At 42.3% G+C, this 20,915-nt stretch overlaps 1 protein-coding gene across 1 annotated transcript in view; it reads left to right on the top strand.

Annotated features, from left to right (window-relative positions):
- The window catches only part of prkcab (protein kinase C, alpha, b), a gene marked incomplete at its 3' end in the record, with an annotated part of 626,135 nt that overhangs the window by 414,085 nt on the left and 191,135 nt on the right, over positions 1-20,915 (top strand). The window contains exon 5 of the mRNA XM_084328655.1: positions 2,410-2,538. Coding sequence (XP_084184781.1) covers positions 2,410-2,538 — 129 coding nt within the window. The remainder of the gene's footprint in view (positions 1-2,409; positions 2,539-20,915) is intronic.

Below are 20,915 nucleotides of genomic sequence, written 5' to 3'. Positions count from 1 at the left end.
GGCAATAACGTTGAGGTGTGTTCGACCCGTTAGATATAAACACGGCAATCACGTCAATATTTCTTGTAAACTTTCTTTATTACAGGAAAAACAATGAGTTAAACATTACAGTTGTACATGTTATACATTTTCCATTTTTTCCCCTTTTTTTCCTCCCTTCGTTCCCCCACCCCTCCCACATTCCCTCCCCATCCCACCCCAGAGGTTACCAATAAGCACATCTGCAATATGCATACATAGGTAGATAGAAAGATTCTTTTGTATAGATGTTTCTGGGAAAGAAAAACAGTAATGAAATCATTATACATTTTATCCCTGCCCCCTCCTATAGTATCCTTCCTATTAATACTTGGACATTTCGATTGTCTGCTATAATTAACATTATTCTGTAGTCTCTTTATTACAGGAAAATAATTATTTTAACATTTCAGTTGTAACCATTGTACATCTTCAAATTTTTATTTTATTTATTTATTTATTTTTCTCCCTCCCACGTCAATATTTCTAAGACAAAAATGGTTCGACTTCCGTTGTCTGCAGCTGGTGTGAGTTGGGTAGTGTAGTTTTATGAAATCTAGACATTGATAGAAAATGCTGGGTCTCCTCTTTCTTAGGACTACAGCGATTTCATGAGGGTTTCCTGTTCTTGCGTCTAAATCCTCAGATTTATGATGCAATGTGCGGAGATTTTTATAATCTCATATTTTGCTAATAACACTTAAAATCATTGCTAAACAAACTTAGTGCTGAAAATATACACGTTGACTGCTGTTTTGATAGGGTTAGGGTATTTCCTCTTGGCTACATTTGAAAAAGAAACAACATCACTTAATACGGACTGTATTGATCTATTTGTGACGTGAAATAAATCTTGGCCCAGGACCGATCAGGCTTAACTCATTCAGCGCCAACTATTATCCTCATCCCTGTAGTCAATGGACCACGCTTTAAAAGATAGGCATTTTCACTGTGCGCCACGATGTTTGCAGAGCTATATCTATATTCTATATTATAGCTATGGAGACAATACTATGGCTCATTTGACAGTCACTATCTCACGTCCAACATGTAAAAATAAGCAAGAGTTATCCCGTGGTGAATATAGTCTCAGAGTGATCCGGGCTAATTCATGGAAGCTGAGTTATGGAGCGCTATGTGCGTTGCTCACCTGGACACGATATTATTTCCAAATCAAAGGTATTATAATAGGTATTATGTTTCATCATGAAGGCATCAAAGGGGGGGGTGGGGGGGGGGGGGGGGGGGGGGGGGGGCGTTTTGTGATTCCAAAATGAATATTCCAATTGGCTGATTGCGATTTCCAGTATTGATGATCGGGTCCTTGACATGAAATGGCACAAAATATTATATTATATTATTATATATCGTTATTTCTTTTATTCGATATTTCTATTCATTACAGGCACATGGACTCAGGGTTACCATGGGGAATCATCCTGAGAATGCCAAAGTGCAATACCGGCCGCATCCCGCTAGACGGCGGTATCGAGCACCCTTTGTAACCTTGTATCTTGGCCTGTGGAACGGCGAAATGTCTCGGTTTAATTTTTCCTTGTCGGGCTGGGCGTACGGTTCTCCCGGTTCCATTGAAGCGCGTCAAATATCCCGATCCATATGTTGTGGTGGATTATGCCGTGGACCAAATCGACATTGGATGTACCAGATGGCGATCAAACAATTGTAATATTATTTTTGGAATACTCCCGATCACAGGTAAGGACGATTTACGTACATTTTTGCTTGATCCTGCAATGCTTTTATACCGATCGGGCTGATAAGCGGTTTTAGTGTTCAATACGAATGCCGTTACTGACAATCAGATCATCAGAAATAACCCCCCCCCCTTTCATGCATTCATGATGGAACATAATACCTATGATATAGATTTGATTTAGGAATAATAGCGTGTACAGGCAAGAAATGGCAACGTCTATAGTGGAATTGACGTATACGGCTATAACTCAGCATATCGGGAATGACCCTAGACCGCTCTAAAACCATACTTATATTCACCACGGTATAACACAGGAACGTATGGATGGACATTTTTTAAATTTTTCACATATTGAACGATAGATGTCAAATGGGCCATAGTATTGTATCCATAGCTATAATATAGTTATATCTCTACAAACAAGGTGATGCAGTCCTATCTTTTAAAGCGTGGCGGTGCTAGAGCGGGGCCCCGTCTAATTCCCGGCAGTCAATGAGTTAACCTGTGTGTTTTTGTGCATCTGGACATGTCTGTGTGTGTGTGTGTTACACACTTGTTGATACATTGTAGATTTGTTGACAAAATCCATTAACTAGGCAATTTGTTGACTGATATATTCAATAGTCGAGGATTTTTTCTCTGTGAATGAATGTACCTCTCTACCCCCCCCCCAGCCTGCGACATGAACGTACACAACCAGTGCGTGGTCAACGTGCCAAGCCTGTGCGGGACGGACCACACAGAGCGCAGGGGTCGCCTCTTCCTCAAGATCGAGGTCAGCATGGACAGACTACATGTCACAGGTCAGTCACACCACCCTTATCTCAGAATTGTAGTAGCCTACACATTTTTTTATTTGATTATTATTGTGAGAGTCAGAGAAGTGAATAACCTCTAACATATATTTTCATAACTGAATGGACAAACTGTCTGGAACACTGTTTGAAGCTAGAAAGCTAACTGCAATTTGACTATTTCACTGCTGTCGGTTACAAAGGCAGGTCCTGCACTTTAAACATATTCTAGGCTTATGTTTCATTGGCAAATCCCAATCCCCTCGAAACTGCATAGTGTACCTTTTCAAAACATTTCTTGGTATATGTTGGAAAGGGCACTGTTTATTGACACTGCAATGATATTTTTTATACCAAGACCAATTAAATTATTTTAGGAAGTGTACCAGTCCCTATAACCAGGACGGTCCACCCTGACCGACTGTTCTATGGTAGAGGAAAACTTCAAATTTTGTGAACGTGTCAAAATCAAATGTGGTCCATTTAGAATGTTTGTTTGTTGTTGAAACCACTTGGTTCTTTAACACTTTCCGCTCCGGACCCGAGTATAGTCGTGTTTTGGTCGTTATTTCTTTTATTTGCTATTTCCATTGATTATCCATCCAGGGAGTCTGATATCATTGGGAATGGGTCTGAGATTGCAAAAGTCCAAAACCGCCGCCTGGTGGGTTGCTGCCTGTATTGCACATCCTTTAAAACTCTCTGTATTCGGGGGTGCGTTGATGAAATAGGTCCGGGCGGACTCTTCCTAGTCGGGCATGACGAGCGCTTATAACGCATGGATTTATAAGAATCAAACACTCTTGATTCATATTCTTTGGTGGATTATGTTATGGACACGATCGACATCAATACTTGGAATGGTGATCAGATAATTGGAATATTCTTTTTGGAGTACATCCTAGTCAAGGTAAGGGCTATATGGTATCAATCTTGCGTTGATCCAATAATTCCTTCATTGCAATCGGACCGTATGTGTGTATGTATTCCGTTGGTGACGATCAAAGCATAAAAAAAACGACCCCCCCCCCCCACCCTTTCATGCATTCATGATGAAACATAATACTGATAATATAGTGTTGATTTCTAAATAGTAGCGTATACAGGCGAGAAACGGCACGGTTTTGAGTGAAATGCACGTATTGCTGCATAGCGTAGTTTTCTGGGATTAGACAGGATTACTCTAAAACTATACTCACAGTTAAGAACTGGCATGAGTAAACGGCTGACCAGCATTCTCATAATTGCTTAACACTTTGATTGCCAGCGTGGCGTGCACTATTTATCGTTGAATGCCACCACCCACTTCAATGATAGCGCTCTAAACGCATAATCTATGTCTTAAATTATGGCTATGTGTCTAATCTGCCCGTCGCTTATCAATGACTTGTTTGCAGTCAACATTGTCGAAACGGATTGTTTTTTTTAAATCGGTTCATTTCCGTTTTATAGCATTTTGAAAAGCCCTCGTTTTCTTGAAAGTTTCAGGAAAATATATAGATTCCGTGATAAACGGCATTTACTGGAATATTCTAGAATACACAAAAAACGTCATTTTATGAATCGTTTTCAAATAAATAGTATATGTGTACTTATGCACGCTAGAGAAGCGGGCTGAAAAATATATTCTCTCATTTCCTGATCAGCACACACACACACACACACACACACATGGGGCAAACGCTGATATATAGGTGAAAACAGATCCGATTACCCCAAGACTGGTCAAATAAATTGCTTACCTCAGATCAGATGTTCTCCAAAAAGATTATTCCAATTCCTGATCGCCATTCCAAACGAGGGACGAGCCGACGGCACCAGCACCAGGCAGACAGAGGGGCCGCTGCACTGAGAGCGAGAGAGAGGCTCAGCGAGTACACACATCCTTAAAAAACAATGAGAAAGAAGCCATAGGACTCCTCTTGTTTCTGTGGTCATGGCAATGTTTACTAAGTGCCCGGGAGGGGTAAGGTCATTTTATTAGCGTAGGTTTTCTTTAGCAGCCAACGTTGGACCAAGGGATGGAGGGGTTTCGGATAGACGCCTCGTCACACACTCTTAGCGCAGGGCCCCCCCCTAACAACGGGCTCTCCCTCGCACACCAACGGGGTTTATGCCAAGAGGAGCGGGTGTTTCCCCCCTCGCTTGGAGGTCGAATTCAATAACGTGTTAAATGTTATGTTAAATGTTGGGAAGAATGTAGGGTATGGGAGGCAGCTAACATATGCAATAACTGGGAAATGAATGTCAGGACCATAAACGGACCAGACCAAACAAGAACGAAAGCGGCTATCCCTCATATACCAATGCCCTGTCCTGTGAGTCTTGTTTGTCTTGTGGTGGTGGTTGTCTTATTCTAGAAAAATTTGTAGATTGGCTATGCAAAAACGGAACATCATACTGTAAAGAAAAGAAAAGGTTGTTGTAAAATGTGAAGAGGTGATTTTGGAAAAGAAAAGGAAAATGTTAAAAATGTTTATGCAAATTTTCGTAACCACTGAAACAAAATTGTAAATTGTCTATGAAAAAGCGGAATTCATACTGTAAAGAAGAATTGTATATGTGAAAAAGTGACTTTGGAAAAGAAAAGGAAAATGTCCATGCAAAAATGTAAAAAAAGTGACTTTGGAAAAGATGTGAAAAATTTACCAAAATAAAGAGTTATAAAAAAAAAAGTAAGTAAAAGAGGAATAAAGTCCCAACACTATACAAATATGCAATATACCATATACAAACTAAAGTACAACATAAGTACAATGAAGTAAAAATGCAGGCAATGAGGTACAAAAATGCAGACAATAAGGTACAAAAATGCAGACAATGAGGTACAAAATGAAAACTTAAAAAGAAATACTAAATGCTAAAATGAGGTAAGGCTGAGCCCGAACCCTGTTTTTAGGGTTCGAACGTTCGCCAGGGTTTATCGAACGAACGTTCGAACGAACGTTTTTTGTAAATTTTTTAATAAAAAAACATTTTTTATTACATTTTTTTTTTTTTATATAATTTTTTTTTTTTTGTATTATAGATCCTACGGAGGGCGGCATTGCATAATCTATTGGTGAAAAAACATGTTGTTTACAGTGGTGGCTGTTCATGTAAACATGTAATTAAACAAAGCACTCAGAAGAAAATAAACAAGCTACTGAGTACTGCATAAAGTTCCTACTTATGATAAACAATAGCCCTTGCACACCGCAGTCACGTAAGGGGCTAGATAAACAAATGCATTCGTTTTGTGGCATTAGCGTTATATAGTTAGTGTTACACGTTCAATAACAGGTATTCACTCTTGGTCGACGGGAAGGAGAGAGGCGCGCGCCTCGGCTCCTTCCACCGTCTACCTCGGAACGGGGGACGACAGAGAGACACCGGCGGGGTGCCGCCGGGCTCCCAACACGCCTGCCGCCCGTCCGCCCTCGGCCAGAGTTGTTTACAACGCAACCACCTCCCGCCATGAAGCTCGCGCTCCGTGGCCGAAAAAGGCTGGTATTCATTAATGATCCTTCCTCGGCGGGGAGCTACGGAGTCTGTTCACTCTGTTGTGCTTCTCGGTCTCGCAAGCAGATAAATGTATTGCCGGAAGTAAAAAAATTAATAAACGCTTGCCGATTGGTGGTAACAGCAGAGGCGGGTGCAAGCGGTGTGACGTAATTGGCAGAATCGCCTGTCAATCAAAATGGTTCTATTGCATTGGTTGAGACAATAGTATCCAGCTACAGCCCGGCAGAGACCACACTGGTTGAGCCGAGCGCACTCGGGGGACGCGCCGCTTCACATCGCCTCAACGTCGCGCGCCTGCTGCTTTTTTTTTTTTTTGCCGAACGTTCGAACCTATTAATTAAAGTCCGAATGTCAACGTAACGAACGAACGTTCGAACGTTCGAACGTTCGGGCTCAGCCTTAAAATGAGGTATGGATGTAGTGCAAATCTCTTTAATAAATGGATCAAATATGGTGTAGTGTTAAAGTGTCTAAAGTGAGTGTTAAGGTGAGTGTTTGTCTAAAGTGAGTGTGTGGATGTGTGTGCATGAGTGTAGATGGATGGGTTGATGTTACATAGAGTCATTGAGCATCCTGATGGCCTGGGGATAGAAGCTCCGTAGAGTCTTTCTGTACTGGCCATGAGACTCCGGTAGCGCTTGCCTGACCGCAGCAGTGCAAAGAGGCAGTTGTTTGGGTGACTAGAGTCTTTGACTATTATCTTAGCCTTGGCCCTGCAACGCTTGGTGTAAATGTCCTGGAAAGTGGGAAGCCCACCTCCAATTGTGCATTTGGCTGATTGGGCCATTATCTGCACTGCAGTCTGCTGCGGTCGTGTGCTGTGCTATTCCCAAACCAGGAGGTGATGTTACCAGTCAGGATGCTCTCTAATGTGCATGAGTAGAAGTTCTTAAGAAGTTCTATATGCCACTAAAAAAGTCTGGCTCCTTTTCCATAGAGCCGCTGACCAAATGTCTCGATGACATTAAATCCTGGATGGCATTGCATTTTAAAAATTTTAATGACAAAAAGACGGAGGTCATGGTTTTTGGTGGCCCCTCTGTGACCTTACTGCTAGATCTGGGTTCACTGGCACAACATGTCAAACCAATAGTAAAGAACTTAGGTGTAAAAATCGACCCAGACCTTAAATTTGACAGATCAAGGCCGTGGTCAAATCAAGCTTTTTCCAGTTGAGGCAGCTGGCCAAAATTAAGCCCATCCTACAGGCGCAGCATTTTGAAGCAGTAATCCATGCATTTGTGACGACTAGGCTGGATTACTGCAATGCACTTTATATAGGGGTGAGTGGATCCTCAGTGGCTCGCCTTCAAATGGTGCAGAACGCCGCTGCACGTCTTTTAACTGGCACTCGTAAATATGACCACATCTCACCGATTTTATCCTCACTCCACTGGCTCCCCGTGCACTTTAGGATTCATTTTAAAATTATTTTATTTGCTTTTAAAGCTCTTCATGACATTATCCCACCCTACCTCTCTGAGCTGTTGCAGGTCTATACACCAGGGGCGTTTTTAGGGTTAGAAAACATTGGGGGCGTATTTCTGTGCTTAAAAAAAAGAAAAAAAAGGGGGGGGGGGATAACCCCCCCTCCACCCCCCCCCCCCCTTTTTTTTCTTTTTTTTAAGCACAGAAATACGCCCCCAATGTTTTCTAACCCTAAAAACGCCCCTGGTTTTTAAGCACAGAAATACGCAATTTTAGAGTAATTAGAGATGAATACTGAATAACTAGAATCATTAGAGGTTCTCAAAGTGAGGTCCAGGTCCATGAGAGGGATCTGGGCAGTCTCCATAGAAAATTCAAAGTTAACAGGACCAAATCATCAGTTTCTTATTTATTTATTTAACCTTTATTTAGCCAGATAAAACATTGATCTGGTCCAAGAAGCCCCAACAGGAGTACAAATATACACATATATATACATATATATATATATATATATATAATATATATATATATATATATATATATATATATATATATATATATATATATATATATATATATATATATAATATATATACATATACTGTACATACATACACACATATACACCAATAACAAAATAAAAACACAGTTAAGAATCATACACATAAGCAAATAAACAAACAAACAAACAAACATATGCACAGCCTATGTACAAAAGAAATAAACAGTTCATCTCTAGTCTTTACAGTTTTCTTCAATTGCATAAACACTCAAATCAAAAGTATTACACAATTATCAAAACCTTACACTCAAGGAGCAAAATATAGGCCAAGATTTGCACCCCTACAATGTCAGCCTCACACTTTTTGCAAAACAATACACACAGTGATTTGCAAAACACTAAACACACTTGCATTACATTAGACACAGAATGTCAAATTACCACACATATGAGCCAATTGGTTAAACACAGCCATCAGATGCACAAACACACCATTGCTTAATTTGTAGATACACCAATCAGGTTTAAGCACTATAAAAATGCAGCAGGTGAGTTCACCTGTCTTCAACCAAAATGGAAGGAGAGTGAAGTACTGTACACAGAGAACGTGAAAATATACACATTCACCAAACACTACACAAGACAACCAATGATGCAGACTGATGAAAATATACATTTTCTCCCATTTTCCCAAATCAGTCAACATGTCAACATAGAGAATCACAAAAAAAAAAATAGTTTTTAGTTTTACTGTCATTTTAACCTGTACTGGATACAGTATTTTATGTTTGTCTGATATTTGCTGAGCTTACAGTGTTATGCACATAGTAGCATGACAACTGGGACATGTATTGTTGTGATTCTCCATGTTGAAATGTTGACTGATTTGGTTATATGGAGAGAACATTTATATTTTCATCAGTCTGCACCATTGATTTGGGTATATGGAGAGAAAATGTAATTTTTTTCATCAGTCTGCATCATTGATTTGGGTATATGTAGATAAATGAATTATATTTTCATCAGTCTACAGCATTGGTCTTGTGTAGTGTTTGGTGAATTTATTGTATATTTGCACATTCTCTGCGTACTTCACTTACAGTACTCTAATCACTGAGAAGTAGAATTGTAAGGTTAAAACGGCGTTTTTATAAAGCAACTGGGATGGAGGTTTTTCCTCTTCCGACGACCAAATCCAACGACCTGGTTTTTGTTATCGACGGATTCTCGTTCATGTCTGGGGGATGATGACGGAATGGATCTGAACATATGTAGAGGGGTCTCACGCCCTGGGGGTGGGCCACCGGGCGCGGTTCGCCCGAACGTCTGGGTGGCGCCTTCTTTTCATGTTTAAGATCAACACGCATATCTGCCCTTTCTCCTGGAGTAGGCATGTCGGCATGGTTAGGGCACGGGACTGGTTCTGGTCACGCTGGTCCGGATCAGTTGAACCCGTTGTCCGCCGGGGATGCAGATCTGCTGTTCTGGTACCCTGAGGGACTTGGGCTTTTTTCAGGGGAAAAAATGCCAGGTTGGTCCGGGTGTCACAGGGTTAAGCACTATGGAGACCCTGGTTGGGTACGTTTTTTACTCGGCACTGTCGTAATGGCTTACGGCCAAGACAACCTGTACACGCTCGATCTCGTCAGATCTCGGCCGCTACACAGGTTGGTCCTGGTTAGTACTTGGTTGGGAGACCGCCTGGGAATACCAAGTACGGTGTGCTTGGGGCTGGTTCTCCATTCTTTTTCGCTCCTCTCTCACGCATGGCGAAGAGGGGCCTGTTGGGGTGGTCTTTGACCTCCTCTGGTGACCCTGTGCTTCCCGTATCGCCGGGCCCGGTCCGAAGTAATGTTTCGTCGACCCGTAGGCCTGGGTTAACCCTTTTTTGAAAAACTGAAACACTTGTACTGCGGTATAGCCGGTGTATACCCGCAGGTGTGTTTTGGAGTTTTTTCTTGAGGGGTTATAGGAACAACCACCGCATTGGGTAACACCAAGGTGGTTGATTCCCTGGTGTGTTGGAGCAGTGTCAACTCCCGGGTTCACCGGTTGAGGGTGCCCCTGCACGTTCATGATGTCTGCCAATCGTGTCAGCCTTCTCTGCCTCAACCCCTCTGGGTGGGGGTTTTTAAATGGAGGCTTGGTCATGCAACACCGCCAGCTTACGCCCCTTCCGCCGGGGCGGCTGTGTTCAGCTGTCCCCTCTGGCGCCTGTCTCGTCCGCAGTCTCCAGGCTAGGGTTAACAGCCTGTTGCCTGGTTTTTCCCCGGTGCGCTGCCTGCTTCCGTTGGTTAACCTTTTTTGTGTGCTTACGGCCATGCTGACTGCCTGTTCTGCAGGGTCAGTGTGCCAGGCGGTGTACTATTGGGGGGACAGGGCCCGCTCGGCTGAGGGGCCTTTGTCCGAATACGCTGGCGATGTGGGGGGCGGGGTCACTAAGTGCCCACCTGGTGGGGTCTTGATGCTGGCATCATGGACTTCTCCGGGCCCCCATTCCAGGGGGTCCAGTCCCTTTGGTGGGTCTGGGTCTTCCTTCGCGCTCCGCTGCTACGGCCTTGCCACGGGGTTGGGTTTGCCCTTGACCCCGTGATTCTGGGGGCAGTAACGAGGTTGTTCCCTCCGTTCGTTCCCGGGTGGCATGCGGGTTGTGCGTGTGTGTAGTCGTGGGGTCAAGCCACGGTCTGCTCACCCTGTGCGTTGAGTTGCTTGAGTGCCTCTTCGCACGGTCGGGTCCGTCGCCCTCCCGTGAAGCCCCCAATAGGGGGGGTCGGGGGGGCTCGGTCCTCCCTGATCTGATGGTTGTGGGGGGCCTCAGCAGGGTACATTTGTCGAGCTTCTAGCTCCTGCTCAGCTCCTATTATGCATGAGACGCTGAGCGTGAGCTAGTGTGATACAGAACGTTAGGTTATGACTATAACCAAGTTCTGTTAACACTAGTGAACGCTCAGCATCTAGACGCCGCTGCGGCCCTTGATTTTTCATTGTGGTGAAATTTGTTGGGAAGGAGATGAGTGTGTGGCACCACCCCTGCTTATATAGGTAAGCGGATGGGGGTGTGGCCAGATGAATGCTGGCATTAAAAGGTACATTTTGAAATGTATTCAGTGTATATATGCTGAAGCGAGATATATGCATGAGACGCTGAGCGTTCACTAGTGTTAACAGAACTTGGTTATAGTCATAACCTAACGTTTTGAAACACCGAGCCCCGTTTTCAAAATCATGCTTAGGCAATCGAAAAAAAACTGTATTGTGTGTTTCATTATATACATATGTTTCAGTCTTCTCATAAAAAAAATATTAGATTTTTGGGTATTTTCCTGCCTTTGGTCCGCTTTGCATTCACATCTCAAATGAACCGCAGCAGGGTTCACTTGCAAGAGTGAATGAGCTTTCACACCACCCCAAACCAACCGGACTATCCGAGGAAATGAACCAGGGTTCGATTAACGCTTATTATAGGACACTGGACATGGGTATGGATGGCTCCAGGTGTGTTAAAGTGCACATCTTCAATACTGTACTATTTAAAAGCACAGTGCAGGACACACTCAAAGGTTATCGCACCTCAGAGATGGCAGTGGACATGTATGACAGGACAAAGGCCATATGTAATGGCCTTTGGATTGAGGAACATACTACCAGCCAAAGGAGGAAGCAGAAAAGGATGGACGAGTATGTAGTTGAGTCATCTTGTGGCACAAGCTCAGACCTCAGCTCAGGAGATCAGCTGAGACAGAGACTGTTCTATCCAGTCGTCGACAGAATGCTGCAAGAGCTTGAGAGCAGGTTCTCATGAGTTGGATAACAACTTATGAGAGGCATACAGGCATGTTATCCAGCCTCAGACCAGTTTCTCTCAGTGGAATTGCTGCAACCCCTCGCCACACATTACAATATCCAACTATTGCCAGAGGAGATCACAGTTGCAAAGTGTTTCCTGGTCAGGACAGGCAGAGATGCAGTCCCTACTATCCAAAGTGTCTTTTCCCTCCTGGATGATAATAATAATAATAATAATAATAATAATAATAATAATAATAATAATAATAATAATAATAATAATAATAATAATAATAATAATAATAATAATAATAATAATAATAATGCATTTGATTTATAAGGCAGCTTTCAGGACACTAAAAAAAAGTCCACAAATCGGTGAATGAAAAAATTATAGGATCAAATGAAAACTACTTACTAAAAATGGATGTTTAAAAGTACTAAAAACCAACAAAAAATACCAAACACTAACAAATATTCAGCACAGACAATGGGGATGCTGACATCTTAAAAAAAAAAAAAAAAAAAAAAATTTATTATTTTTTTTTAGATCCGGGGCTAGGAGAAAAACATCCGGGGCTAAAGCCCCGGAAGCCCAGGGCTAACGACGCCACTGCTATACACCCTCTCGCTCTCTCAGGTCAGCTGACCAGCTACTCCTAGTAGTGCCTACAACTAGGCGTAAGCTCAGGGGGGACCGTGCAGTAATTCCTAGAACGTGAGATATAGGCATAAACGCATATATAGATTATCAAATGCCGTTTGTTGGCGATACACGCTATATAAAAAATGTCAACTGTACATGATCCTAAACGTTATGACTGATCATGCGCGGATGAACGGGGGGGGGGGGTCGTTTATAATTCCGTGATTGTCAATAAATGCTTTATGTAGTATGGGTGATATATTGATCAGAGCAGTTTGCATGGATAATAATAAACAAACGCGCTGAAAATGACGTCAGTGTCCTCTTACCGTTCGACGATGAGACTGGAGGAAAAAGATCCCACTTATTTGACGGCGATCTCCTAAATCCATTTCCGGTTTGTATAATCATAATAAACTGCCAAATCGTATCGATTATTGACGTTATGACAGCGATCGCTACCAGTGATGCCACAGATTACTTGTAAAAGTAATCTGATTACTGATTACTGATTACTCCTTTAAAAAGTAATCCAAGTTACTTTACTGATTACTTGATTATCAGAGTAACTTAGTTACTTTGAAAGTAACTAGGTTACGAAGTCGTCGTCGTTCCCCCAACAGTTTTTTTTTAACGCTTTATTGAAAGTGCATAAATTGTTTTTAACTTGTTTCTCTGCACATAACGTAAATTGTTAAACTAGTGCTTCAGCTTCTGTACCATCAAGTATGGTAAAGCAACAGTCTATGATGCTCACAGAATTAGAGCAGCCAGCCAGTGGTTTTACAAAACCAGTGTATCACATCTAACAAATGCAGGCTGAACTATTCAATTATATCAACTGTAACTATTAAATTGTTTTTATAAATGTCTCTCTATAAACATACAATCAGTCTCTCTTTAACATGTAAATTAACTGTAAATCTGGCAAATAAGAGCTTTTGCTCTGCCACCATCAACCCTCCTGTACCTAGTTGAAGCGTCGGCTAGTGTTGTGATTCCAGATGCTTTTGTTTTGTGGTGGAATTCTCCGACGACGGAGCCCTGCTGTCACACGATTGGCGCATATGTCACATGACGTGCAGTGAAGACCCGCCCTACTCTGCCTCTGATTCGCAGACTGTGGATGGGGAATGTGATTGGACCAAAGCAGAGTCACTCACAGACAGAGGGTCCACTCACGCCGCGGGACACATTCTTGTATTTAACCCTTTCACTGCCACACCACGTCACTCCCAAATAAGAAAAACAGCTCAAAATGTATTTTTGACTGTCGAAAACGAAATTAAATACTGCATTCCGCCTGCATTATGAATTTATGATGAGATAGTAACGAAATAGTAACGCACAGCCACTTGGACAAGTAACTGCAATCAGATTACTGGCTTTTAAAGATTAACGCGTTAGATTACTATTTTCGGGGAAAAGTAATCAGATTACAATAACGCGTTACTTAGTAACGCGTTACTGGCATCACTGATCGCTACACACGGACGTGTGTATACAGTCCCGCAACAATATGCGAGTGCCGGACGCATTTCCCAGACGCACCGAGATCGACTCGTCCATTTCCGGTTTGGCAACTCGCCGATCATCCACCAGGCGGCAGTATTGAAGCGTTGCAGAGTTGTGCATGCTCCCACTGCATCAGACGAGGCTCCGTGAGGGAATTATGAATAACATGGCGAAAAAATTAAATATGATCTCAATAACGTTGTACGCCGTGGATTGGCAGAATTCGCATGAACTTGAAACATGTCGTAAGCCGTTTCCGGCGTGGGATGTGTTAAGACCCACCTTTTCTCTCTGGCTTTCAACACCATGTAGCTTGTTGATTTTTTGATTGTCTTACTGTGTTATTGTTGTTTCGTTTTGTTACTGTGTCCTTTGCTTTTAAATATTTTTTAAGTACTCTGATCTATTTAAATTTGTATTGCTGCCTATGTTTACCTTTTTTTTCTCTTTTTTTTTGGTACTCTTTTTTTTTGGTACTCTTGTTTTTTTTTATATATATTTTTAGTGCTGCTTATAGTTTTTAATATGCTCCCTCTGTACAGCACTTTGTGCCCCTGTGGCTGTTAAAGCGCTTTATAAATAAAGTTGGATTGGATTGGATTGGATTAAGGATCTTCTGACTCACTTTGAACTCCCTTAGGCACCTAAAGAAGTAGAGGTGCTGCCGTGCCTTCTTCACTACACTGTCAATGTGTGTGGTCCATGTCAAGTCCTGGGATATGTGGACTCCGAAGTACTTGAAACTGTTCACTCTCTCGACCGGTGCCCCGTAGATACTGAGGGGGCTGTAGTCCCTAGCCCCGACCTCCTAAAATCCACAATAATTTCTTTGGTTTGCTGATGTTCAAGGAGAGGCTGTTCTCCTGGCACCACAGCTCCTGTTGCTGTTATGCTTTGCCACATAACACCATTACCTGCTCTCACCATTTGGGGCCTTCCAAGATCCACTGGCAGAGGTCATAGTTCAAGCCCAGGTCTCTGAGCTCGACTACGAGCTTGGAGGGGCCTATGGTATTGAATACTGAGCTGTAGTCAATAAATAGCATGCTCACATAGTTCCCCTGCCTCTTGTCCAGGTGTGATGCTGCCGTGTGCAGCACATGAGCTATGGCGTCCTCCGTGGACCTGTTGGGGCGATATGCAAATTGCAGGAGGTCCAGGGTGTTGGGGAGGGAGGAACAGATGTAGCCCTTCACTAGCTTCTCAAGGGGGGGGGGGGGGTAGGTGAATTGGGGAGGATAAAGGGGGCGAAACATTATATTCTACATAAGGATCTTCATATAACAACTAAAACTACAACTACTATCATTACTACTACTACTACTACTACTACTACTACTACTACTACTACTACTACTACTACTACTACTACTACTACTACTACCCCCCACTAAAGTAATCATACAAAATGGTATCATCACTGCCTGATTACATACACACACAATAACTATAGAAAATGAGCTGATGGTGACAAGGACTTAGATACACTGTAGGCCCTACAGTGTAGGGTGTCAGTCAATGAGGACCTATGAGATTCAGCACACTTTAAAGTAAGCCAGCGGACAAATGGTATCATCACTGCTTGATTTTACAGGCATACAGTACACACACACACACACACACACACACACACACACACACACACACACACACACACACACACACACACACACACACACACACACACACACACACACACACACACACACACACACACACACACACACACACACACACACACACACACACATAATAACTATAGAAAATGAGCTGATGGTGACACGGACTTAGACACGCTGTTCATTTTTCATGTATCTGCTATGCCTTCTTGTCAGCTGTCACAGGCTTGTCGGCTGTCATTATTGAATATCTATGAGCATCCCCTACAACAATCAAGTAGAATTAATCGTTATTAAGTTAGAAGCTACAATCACAAGTATACAGCTACTGTTTAATTTAATTAGCCTGTGTGCCTACCAAAAAATATGTGATCTTACTTGTTACAAAGGGTCAGATTAAACCGAATATATATATTTATTGCCTGAGATCCCATGTATAGTATTTGTATATCGTTTGATATCCCTTGTATATTCTTTGTACATATATACGGAATATCCCTTTATCTGGTACAGGACAGACCATAATATTCGTTCTCCTATTGGAAGCGATCCCCTGGCGCCAGTGCCTTACCCCCTAGAGCTGACTTCAAAGGTACCGACGAGATATGTCTGTACATGCCCAGCTTCTGCCCATGAATACGGCTACTGAAATACGAATGGCACTATTTGTCCACCGTACGTATAAATATGACCAGCGACCACAGAACTTCCTTTTCAGTTCGCCTTCAGTTCAGTCTGGTTCAGTTACCGAGTAAAGCCTCTCCCCACTACGCAACGTGGGCAGAGTAGGGCTCGCATCGCCCCAAGATAGAGTCTCGTGTTATCCTAATACGTTCGTTTAACGTATCGTTCGCTATTTATTAGTAAACCTTCATTACGAGTCAAAGACCACGTGAAGTGGGTAATTGTGCGTCTACATAGAGCATTTATTGCCGCGTACTAATAGGATAGTAACGTCAAGTTCAACCGTGCACTACCGCGCACCACGGAGGATTTACACCCCGCCAGCAGTGCCACTTTCCGGCAAGGATTATTATTCTTCATTGCTTTGACCAAGCTGCTGGAGCAGAGAACCGCCTACCCCACTGCTACTGTGGGATCTACACCGGCCCGTGAGACCATCACTCGAGTCCGTCTCTGTCGTACCAGAGGCTCCACGGCTTTCACCTGCACGACGCGCACCCTGGGACCAGGCTGTCTGTCCCCGCTGACACAGGGGTGATATCGCCTCCGTGGACCATTGACTTGCATAGAGCTTTGCCCCCCCCTGCTGGCTTACAACCGGTAGTACACCCCTTCCCAGAATATCCCTAGATCTAATTCTTAACTTTCATTATTGATTTGCCTGCACATTCTTTGCCTTATAAGCGCATCTAAAGTGACCAAAGTAATGTAATATCATACCCCCTTTGATGTAATAAATATTCTAAACTAGTATTTGTGTGGAAACCGTGTTATTGTGGAAGTGTTCTAATCTAATATACCTTTGTACGGTATTGGCCAGTAATGTACAAGACGGTAGTAGTTTAATGATACTAGTACTTGATTAATACAGTCAGGGAATTGTACCCCTCAGTTACATTACTGATCAATTATGATATTAGAGAACATTTATTTTCTTTAATAGGACTGAGAGAGAGAGAGAGAGAGAGAGAGAGAGAGAGAGAGAGAGAGAGAGAGAGAGAGAGAGAGAGAGAGAGAGAGAGAGAGAGAGAGAGAGAGAGAGAGAGAGAGAGAGGCAGGGGGGGCTAACTTCAGTAGAGGGGACACAAGAATAAGCTAGTCATGTCAAGCTGCTAAATGTCCTACAGTACTTGCAAATAGTGTCAGGCAATACCGAAAGCGCTTCATTACCAATTGACCACATATACCTGATCACACTGGCTGACTGACACTGACTGTCGAGTGCTTATGATGCTGGTACTGTAGGCACACTATAGGCTTTCACTTCACAGGGAGACCAGAGGGGAGGGCTTGAAGACAGCATCGCCCGGGACTCTCTGAGCACCAATCTCCCAACCTGATATTTTGATTCAATCAATATAACTGTTTGAGCAGGCTGTGCATAAACAGAAATGTATTTATTTATCCAAATAATAATAATAAAATAGAAAAAGGGCATTTTCTCTCTAGGAGGGCTATGTATGCATGAAGCCTAATACATCTGGTAAATAATATGGACCAGTGCCACAGACACAGAACCTTTCTAAAGGGGCATAGGTGGTCTTAAGGTTCAGGGGGCCCTTATCTTATCTTAAGAACAACCCTTAACATTTTAACACATTATAAAATATGATGTAATATATTCTACCTCATCCAGAATCGCCATAGGAAGCCAATGAAAATATAATGTTTTAGACTAATTTGCGCATCAGGCAGGTATTGAGTGTCAAGCTACCACCTACGACGCAGCTCAACTAGATCCTGGAGATTTCCATTACATGGTTTATGTCAGGAGCAAGGTTTCTTCTACTAGGTGAACATTGTTTTGTGTTGGTGATATTATGCCTTTTCAATCGTTTCCAGCGTGCACCAGCTATCCACATTGACACCGTGTTTTGTCAATCCAGGGTGCGTTTGTTTTGTTTGTCCGGGGCGGGGGCCTGTTTTAATTGAAACAAGCTAAACATAGCTAAACCCACCAATGTACATGGAGCTATTTAAGAGAATGATTGAAGGTGAATACATATTGTTTGAGGTAGCCCAGAGTGGACTATCAGTGCTACAGGACTGTGACAGGCAGATGTCAAGAAGACAAGACAAGAAGATGGCTACGTACTGTAGGTTGTTGAAACGGTAGAGCGTCTGCCACACCAAAGCCAACATGTCCATGATGACAGGTACGCAAAAGAAGAAACACACCTGCATACTGTCTTCTTCGCTTGCAGCTAAAACATCTTCACTGGGAACGTTTCAGTACATGAACCGCCGTCAGGTTTTCTGCTAAACGGATGACGGTCCTTTTGTACCGACTACCGAGACATTGTTCTCAATAAAGTATAGTTTTAACTACAAATGATAAAGTGAGAAGGAATAGTTGTATGTACAGTACGTGTATTTGTACGTATTGTATGTAAATGATAAAGGGATAAATGTATGCAGGAGCTCTTTGTTTCCTTTAAAATATTGTCGGAATAATTATGTTTCACCTTAATAAAAGTTAATAATAAATCAATAATCAATAATCAATTAATTAATAAATCCATAACACATACCTGAGGAGCTTGAAGTTTGGCTTTGGTTCGGCTAACTTTTTTCACGAGTCATTACACAGTCATTACATTAATCTGCAATTTTAGAATGAAAATTCTTTAACAAATGGAAAAATAGCAATTTATAATAACCCAAGCGTGTGCATGTCAGCATAAAAGTATGGTCATGTACACTTTGTGTGCGACTGTGTGTACGTGTGTTCTATTTTCAACACCTTCAAATTATCCTGTCAGTCAAGAACAGCACCTGGAGTGCAGCACTCCACAGTGTGAATGCCCTTTGGCAGGGAGAGAAAAATTACTGCTGGGTCACCCTCACACACACACACACACACACACACACACACACACACACACACACACACACACACACACACACACACACACACACACACACACACACACACACACACACACACACACACACACACACACACACACACACACACACACACACACACACACGCACACACACACACACACACACACACACACACACACACACACACACACACACGCACACACACATACACACACGCACGCACACACACACAAACACACAGAGCCAGCGGGGAGCACACAGCAATAACAGCCCTACAGGAATAGCCTCTCAGCCATGATTGACTGGGAAATGAATTGCTTTCAAAATCACAGAAGTGGCATGTGTGTGTGTGTGTGCGTGTGCATGTGCCTGTGTGTGCATGTGTAGCTACTATTGAGGTCCTGTCCTCTGTATTTTCATTTTGTCTTTTCTTTGTCCCATAAACCCAACAGTTGATTAGCTGAATTGTGCAGGCTCTAGCGGGCTCATTTCTTAAGACAGCATGACGTTACTGGTTATCTCATAAAACTAGACAACCAAAATATTCCATTGGTATCAGGCATGTTATGCTTCTCGGGAACAGGGCTAAGTAATGTACTAGAATTAGGTTACACGTTAGCCCATTTTCAAAGGGGTTCTTTGACCTCTTCTTCTTTGAAGATATCTGAATGAAAATGAATACTATATTAAAAGTCTGTCCTTTATAGACATGCTCATGTAATCCCATGTAGTTTTTGGGCAGAACCATGCAGTTTTCCACATATAGTACAAATGTGTTATTTTCACACATATATATTTTTTAATGGTGTATCTGTATATTTCTGCATACTGTGGTCATAAAACTTTACAACCACAAACCCGTTCATTCAGAGGATGTGTGGCTTACCTAGATGGTTCTGAGCCATTTTCAGAACAGAAGTACAGTACTCGCCATCCAAATGCAAATTAGTACATTAGGTAAGCAGTCTTCCTGGCTCCAAAAAGCACAGCTGTAGATGCAGCAAATAGTGTGTCCTTTTCTGCCATCTGTCTATTCTATTTCACTAACCATTTTATGGCACTGCACTATTGCACTATGTCTATTCTATTTTACTCTTTTATTACTGTCTATTTAAAAATGGTTAGTTAGGCATTGTTTTTTATTATTATGAGTAATTCATGGCAAATTGATTATATTTCCACCAACAGTATTTATACATATAATGATTGGTTACGATCATTAAATCAATTCACTTCAATTCAATTAAAAGAGAAAAAGCTAGTCTTTGTAAGGGTCCTTTGCACAGACATTTCCCATCTGTACCTCCCCCTGCTGGACATTCATCTGAACTTCCCCTTATCTCCCTCATGTATACCCTCCTGGTGCACTGGTGTATCTTTAATGTCTACATGTCTCTCTGTGCCCTTCCCCTGCTACTTTGTATCTTGCTCCCCTGTTAAATGTTATGTTCCTTGTTTATTAGTTCCTTGTGTGGTTGTATGGTTGTTATGTTACTCTGTCTAGTGTTCAGTATTTTCTTGTGTGTTTCCTTCCTGGTTGTCTCACCCCATGTGCATCTAGTTTTTGATAATTGCCCTGCTATCTCTCTAGTGTTAATTGTTCCCCCTATATCTGGTGTGTGTTCCCTACACTTGTTGTGGGTTCATTGTTTTGGTTCATCGTTTGTTTCGGTCCATCGTTTGTTTTGGTTCCTTGTTTGATGTCCACGTGTGTACTCCTGCTCTGTCATTCGTTCCTTGTCAGTAAGTCTAGTTTTCAGTTTGTTTTACCATCTTTGTTTTTCCTGTTTACAGTAGTTTTTGTCAGTGTTTGTTTGTAGATTAGTTTGTAATTTCTTTCCCTACCAGC

The sequence above is a fragment of the Notolepis coatsorum genome (assembly GCF_963971535.1).
Source record: "Notolepis coatsorum genome assembly, chromosome: 14".
Taxonomy (NCBI): Eukaryota; Metazoa; Chordata; class Actinopteri; order Aulopiformes; family Paralepididae; genus Notolepis; species Notolepis coatsorum.
This window is presented reverse-complemented; position numbering and strand designations above follow the sequence as displayed.